At 43.6% G+C, this 6,000-nt stretch overlaps 1 protein-coding gene across 1 annotated transcript in view; it reads left to right on the plus strand.

Annotated features, from left to right (window-relative positions):
* LOC117564222 (uncharacterized) overlaps nucleotides 1-5,307 on the plus strand; it is a 53,509-nt gene extending 48,202 nt beyond the window's left edge. Inside the window, exon 4 of the mRNA XM_034242909.2 lies at nucleotides 1,037-5,307. Coding sequence (XP_034098800.1) covers nucleotides 1,830-4,709 — 2,880 coding nt within the window. The 5' untranslated portion in view covers nucleotides 1,037-1,829 and the 3' untranslated portion in view covers nucleotides 4,710-5,307. The remainder of the gene's footprint in view (nucleotides 1-1,036) is intronic.
* The last annotated feature ends 693 nt before the right edge of the window (nucleotides 5,308-6,000 follow it).

The raw sequence follows: 6,000 nt of genomic DNA on the forward strand, positions 1-6,000 counted from the left end.
AGCGAGTAATGAGCACGGATGTGAAATAAGAAGCCAAGACTCCTCGCTGTCCATTGGCAAACAAATTTTCCGAGTATTTCTTCATTTTCAGCATTAACGCAAAACAAACGCAAATGCAATTAAAGAAAACAATGCTCACGCACGTATTTTCATTTTCATTTTCATTCGCATATTCATTTGCATATTGGCGATAGGATATAAAAATAATTTGCTTGCTGATGCTTCCGATTTCACTTTTAAGCCGAAATCGATCCGACATATTCATTATGCATTAATATGCGACACGACACGAGACAACAGAACTGAACACAACGCGACGCAGCGAAATGAAAGTACATTAATAATCAAGTGGAGGCGTTGAAATATTTGCCAACTGCCTGACAAAAAAAGTTATTAAAAATAAATCACCTCCGTACAAATGAGTATGCTCATTTGAGCACATATATCTGGGTATATATATGTATTATATTTTCATATGGCAGCTTGTTTATTGACAAAATAAATTTAAAATTAAAGTCAGCAATGCTTGTAGATAAATTAAAAAAATATACAGGCTGGATGTTAAACTGAACTCTATGAAAATATGCACATTATGAATGCAACGAATAACTAAATAAAATAAATAAAGTTTTCAACACAAATAAAGACAGTTAAATTATTAATATCGAATAGAAAGATATAATATAAAGTATATGTATTGAATAATTAAAATAAATATATAAAAACAGTCAAATTACAAATTTAAAATAGAATTTAAGCTAATTAATTTAATTAACCATTAAATGCAATGAATAACTAAAATAAAAATAAATAACTTCTAAAAAACTAATGAAAATTAAATTATCTTAATGAAATTTAAGTAGTAAATATATTACCGTAACTTCCATTACTCCAAATCAAATGAATGAATTCAAGAGACAAATAATAAATAATTTCAAGACAAATCTTTTTTTAGTAGATTAAATTCCATTTACTTCATTCAAATCAAATTGATGACTACTAATTGTTCACGTTACTCTGCTTCATTTACTTGCAGCCTTTACTCCAACTATAATACGAAGCAATAAGCATAAAAAATCTGTACACGTGTCGTATACGCAATGTTAAAGATGCGACTGAGCAAATACTACGAAGGAGCAGCGAAAATAAAATCAGAAGCAGAAGGAAGAAGCAGCGACAACAACAAATGAATTGCGTTATAATTTCATTAAGGACAAAAGCCTTTACTAAGAATGACAAGAACGTGGAACTAAGAAGCAAACAAGAAGGAAAAACGAAGCAGAGAGAAAAAAGTGAAGTAAAGTAAAGTAAAGCCGCAGCGCAGCCCAAAGCAGCCAGCGACAATAACAAAAGCATTGCCTACGTTGCTGCCAAGCAAAAATCAAGCGACTGACATTTTTATGAAATTAATACAAAAGCCAAAGGCAAGGAGAAGAGCAACAAGACAAGTACAAGGGGAGAGAGAAGAGCAATGACAGCGTCGACGTGGACACAATGATGAGCACTTGCTCTCACTCTTGCTCACTGACAATAATGATGGCCCAGCTGAAGCGGGCATGGCAGGGCTTTTATTGCCTGACACTTGAGTAGACGACAGGAGAAAAGGAAAGGGGGAAGCAACAACATCATAATACAGTGACTACTTCGTCTACTCGCGCATAGATGTCGCTAATGCTATTTGCGTGACGCGGAAGAAGCAGCTGCTAAGACACGCTAAAGACGTCACCTTCACTCACTAATTTGACATGCAAACGTGACCAAGTGTCCAACAAATCTTTTTAACAAAATACAAAAAAAAAAAAAACAAAATATAAAGTAAAGAGGTAAAAATGCCACGCCCATTGGAATTAATCGTAGCAACTGCTTTGCTGTTGCTGCAGCTGCAACAACTGTTCGCCTGTCCGCCCGAGGTGTGTGTCTGCAAGTGGAAGGGCGGCAAGCAGACGGTCGAATGCGGTGGCCAACAGTTGGCCGCGCTGCCCGAGGGCATGGATCCGGGCACCCAAGTGCTCAACTTTAGCGGCAACGGGTTGCAGGTGCTGCAGAGCGAACGCTTTCTGCGCATGGATCTGCTCAATTTGCAGAAAATCTACTTGTCGCGCAATCAACTGATGCGCATACACGAAAAGGCCTTTCGCGGTCTCACCAATCTCGTGGAGCTCGATCTCAGCGAGAATTCACTGAGCCTGGTGCCGAGCGAAACGTTTCAGGACTACAGTTCGCTGATGCGTCTCTCGCTTAGCGGCAATCCGATAAGGGAGCTGAAAACGTCCGCCTTTCGGCATCTCTCATTTCTAACCACACTCGAGCTGTCCAACTGCCAGGTGGAACGCATCGAGAACGAGGCTTTCGTGGGCATGGATAACCTCGAGTGGCTGCGACTCGATGGCAATCGCATTGCCTTCATCCAGGGAGCACACATACTCCCGAAGTCGCTGCACGGCATCAGTTTGCACAGCAATCGTTGGAATTGCGATTGCCGGCTTCTCGATGTCTACAGCTGGCTGGTGAGTCACAACATTCCGCTGGCCGAGGAGCCCAAGTGCATGGAGCCCGCACGGCTCAAGGGCCAGGCGATCAAGGGACTGCAGCGCACACAGTTCGCCTGTCTGCCCGAGGTGAGTCCACAGTCCAGCTACACAGAGGTGAGCGAGGGTCGCAACATGTCCATCACGTGTCTGGTGCGTGCGATCCCGGAACCGAAGGTGCTGTGGCTCTTCAATGGACAGGTGATGACCAACGACAGTTTGCTCGACAATCTGCACATGTACTATTACATCGATGAGAGCGGCGGCAGCGGTGCTGAGGAGAAACGCAGCGAGATCTTCATCTATAATGTGGGCGCCGAGGATAATGGCACGTTCTCCTGTGTGGGACAAAACATTGCCGGCAACACGTTCAGCAATTACACGTTGCGTGTGATCATCAAGGAGCCGCCGGTGGTTAACGAAGTGTCATTTCCTCGGGATTATATGAACTACATTGTGGCGAGCAGCGCTGGCGGTGGCATCATCTTTGTGGTGCTCCTCTGCACCATTGTGGTCAAGTGCAAACGCAGCTCAGAGCCAGCGAAGCGCAAGAAATGCGAACAGGTCACAAGCATTGCGGGGGCCACCGATGCGGGCAGTCATCATGGCAACGGTCAGGATACGGGCATGATGAAATGCGCTTCCATACTCAACGATGGCGACAGCTTAAACGGCGGCGCTGGGTTGCTACTCAGCGAGAACTTGACGCCAACCAAGGGCAGCAATGGTAACGGTAATGGTAATGCTTCAGGCGGCGTGGCTAGTGCTGCTGTGGCAGGTGTTGGCGCTGGCGGTGGCCTCATCTTGGGTGGCCAAATGAAACAGAATCTGTTGCTGTATGCCACGCCCAATGCGCACTCGCATCCACACGCCCATCACGCGCATCCGCATGCCCAGCAGCTGCAGCTGAATGTGAACATGATGAATGCAGCTGCAGCGGCGGCGGCAGCATCGCCACCTTTGCTGCTGAGCAACGGACTGGCTGCGGCGTATTGTTCGCCGCCGGCTTCGTTGCGCAACTATGCGGAGAAGAATCCGGATTTGGTCAACGATGCGGAGAGTGTCAAGCACAAGCTGAAGACGGCAGTCTCGTTGGACGGTGCCGCTGACTATGAGACCGCCAGCGATTGCGGGCAGTACGAGGGCTGCTATCAGTTGACCCCGGCGCCATCGTCGCATGCACACACAATGCTGGGCATGGGTTCGCGCTTTGCCGCAGCGATGACAACGCTTCCGCGTGGCATGCAACTGAAGTCGGTGCTGAGTGCGGCGTCAGCGGCATCGCAGGCAGCGGCAGCCACATCACCGCATCAGGTGGATGTGCATTTGAATCCGGTTTGCTTTTTGGGACAGGATGGTTATGCCTACGACTACAGCAGTGCGCATCTGGTGCAGCAAGTGGCAACCACGCCGCAGCAGCAGCAACATCCACAGCACCAGCAACAGCAGCAGCAACAACAACAGAATTTCTATCGCACCCTGCCACATAATCGCGCCCACAAGCAACAGCAGCAGCAACAATTTGCGGCTGCTGCGGCGGCGGCACAAAATGCCAGTCTACGCTACAGCCTCGAGGCGGAGTTCATACAGCGGGCACCTGTCGTTGGCTATGAGAAATATCAGTTGCCCAATGTGCGTTTCACAGCCGAGGGATATCCACAACAACAGCAGCAACAACAGCAGCAGCAACAGCAACAGCAACAGTTGCAGCTGCAGCAGCAATTCCCATCGCCACCGGAGGGCTACAAAAGCAGCGATCCAATGCCAATGCCAGCCTTCCAGCAGTGGCCCAGCTGTCTGCCCGGTTATCACGCGCAGCCTCTGCGCTACGGCATCGCGCAGTCGCCGCAGCCGCAGTCGACGCAGCAGGCAGCAAGTGCCACAGCAACGCCATCAGCACCCACGCTGATAGAGAACAACAGCGGCAGCAATCAGAATAGCAACAGCAACAGTAACAGCAACAACAATGCCACAATACCCGAGCTCGATGAGAGCGAAGCATCGCCAAGTGGCTCGAATGCGGCGATGGCAGATGAGCAAGCAGCTGTCAGCAGCAACAACAGCAACTCGAACCCCAACGAGTCCAGCGACACGTCCAAGCTGAAGCAACTGAATGGACCGCTAGCCGATAGTCCCGATGAGGGATATGTGGGCGAGGCGCCCGAGACGAGCGATATTTGACAACGCGGCGTCGCCGCCAGCCAGGACGCTGCCTTAGATGATTCAGTGGCTCTGTAAATAGCCAAGCTGATGACACGCACACTCACCAAACACACACACACACACCAAACACACTCAACACATACTCGTAAATATATGTATACTTTCAGTTTGATATCTTTTGTTTCAGTTGCCCACAACACACAAAAAAGAAGTGGCAACAACACCACAAAAAAAAGAAAGCACAAAAAAAAGGAAAACAAAACACGAAAAACAGTCAAACAAAAGAAAGGAACGCAAACCCCAAACTCTCAACTAGATTCGAAGTCCCAGCAAACAGAGTTCAAGTCAACGAATAAGGAATGCCCTTGAATTTATTTTTCAATTTCATAATTATTAATAAGTTGTTTGCTAAATCTATTTTTAGAAGAAATTTTTAATCATCAGCCATATTTGTTTAAGATTTATTTTTAATTTCATCTCATCATCTAAGTCTGCGAGTTTATCTTTAGCAATTTGAAAAGTTACCTAATAAGCTGCTTGCTGTCATTATTAAAGTTAAATTTTTGTCAGCAATTTTAGCAGATATTTTTGATACTCTAGCATAAATAAATTTGCTAAGCAGTTATTTTTACAATTTAGATTATTTTCTCTTTTAAAAACTAGAAATGAATTTTATTTTGATTTGATTCTTTCGACGAATTTTCTTCAAAAATTTCGAAAATAACTTATTATTAAAGTTATATTTTTGCTAGCAATATTAGCAAATATTTTTGATACTTTAATACGTATGCATAGAAGTAAAAAGCAATTCATTATCTTCAAAGCGTCAAAGATTTGTTTTTAGTTAAATCCTTCTACGACTTTTCTTTCGCTACACCAAAAGTTACTAATAATCGTTCTTTTATTATTAATATTAAATTTGTCTGAGCAAATTTGTATGATATTTTTGTTACTCTAATATGTATAAAAGTAAAAAGTTTTTATTTATTTATAATTTCGACTATTTTTTCATGATAAATCTAGCTTTGAAAATAATTTAATCTTTCTACGAATTTTCTTTACGTAATTCAAAAGATGCAGTTCTTATTACAGAATTTTAAATTTCTCGCAGAAATTTGAGCAGTAATTAAAAGCATTTGGAAAGTTATTTTCTCTACTTAAATCTAATTAGAATCGCATATTTTCTCTTGATAAAACTAACACTGATAACTTTCAAGTTTCTACAAATTTGTAATTTATTTAAAATATTTGTCACTCGCATATTTGTTTTCAATATGAAAAACACGCTGCGTGCTAACCTAATTTAAAT

The sequence above is a fragment of the Drosophila albomicans genome, chromosome 2L (genome assembly GCF_009650485.2).
Source record: "Drosophila albomicans strain 15112-1751.03 chromosome 2L, ASM965048v2, whole genome shotgun sequence".
Lineage (NCBI taxonomy): Eukaryota > Metazoa > Arthropoda > Insecta > Diptera > Drosophilidae > Drosophila > Drosophila albomicans.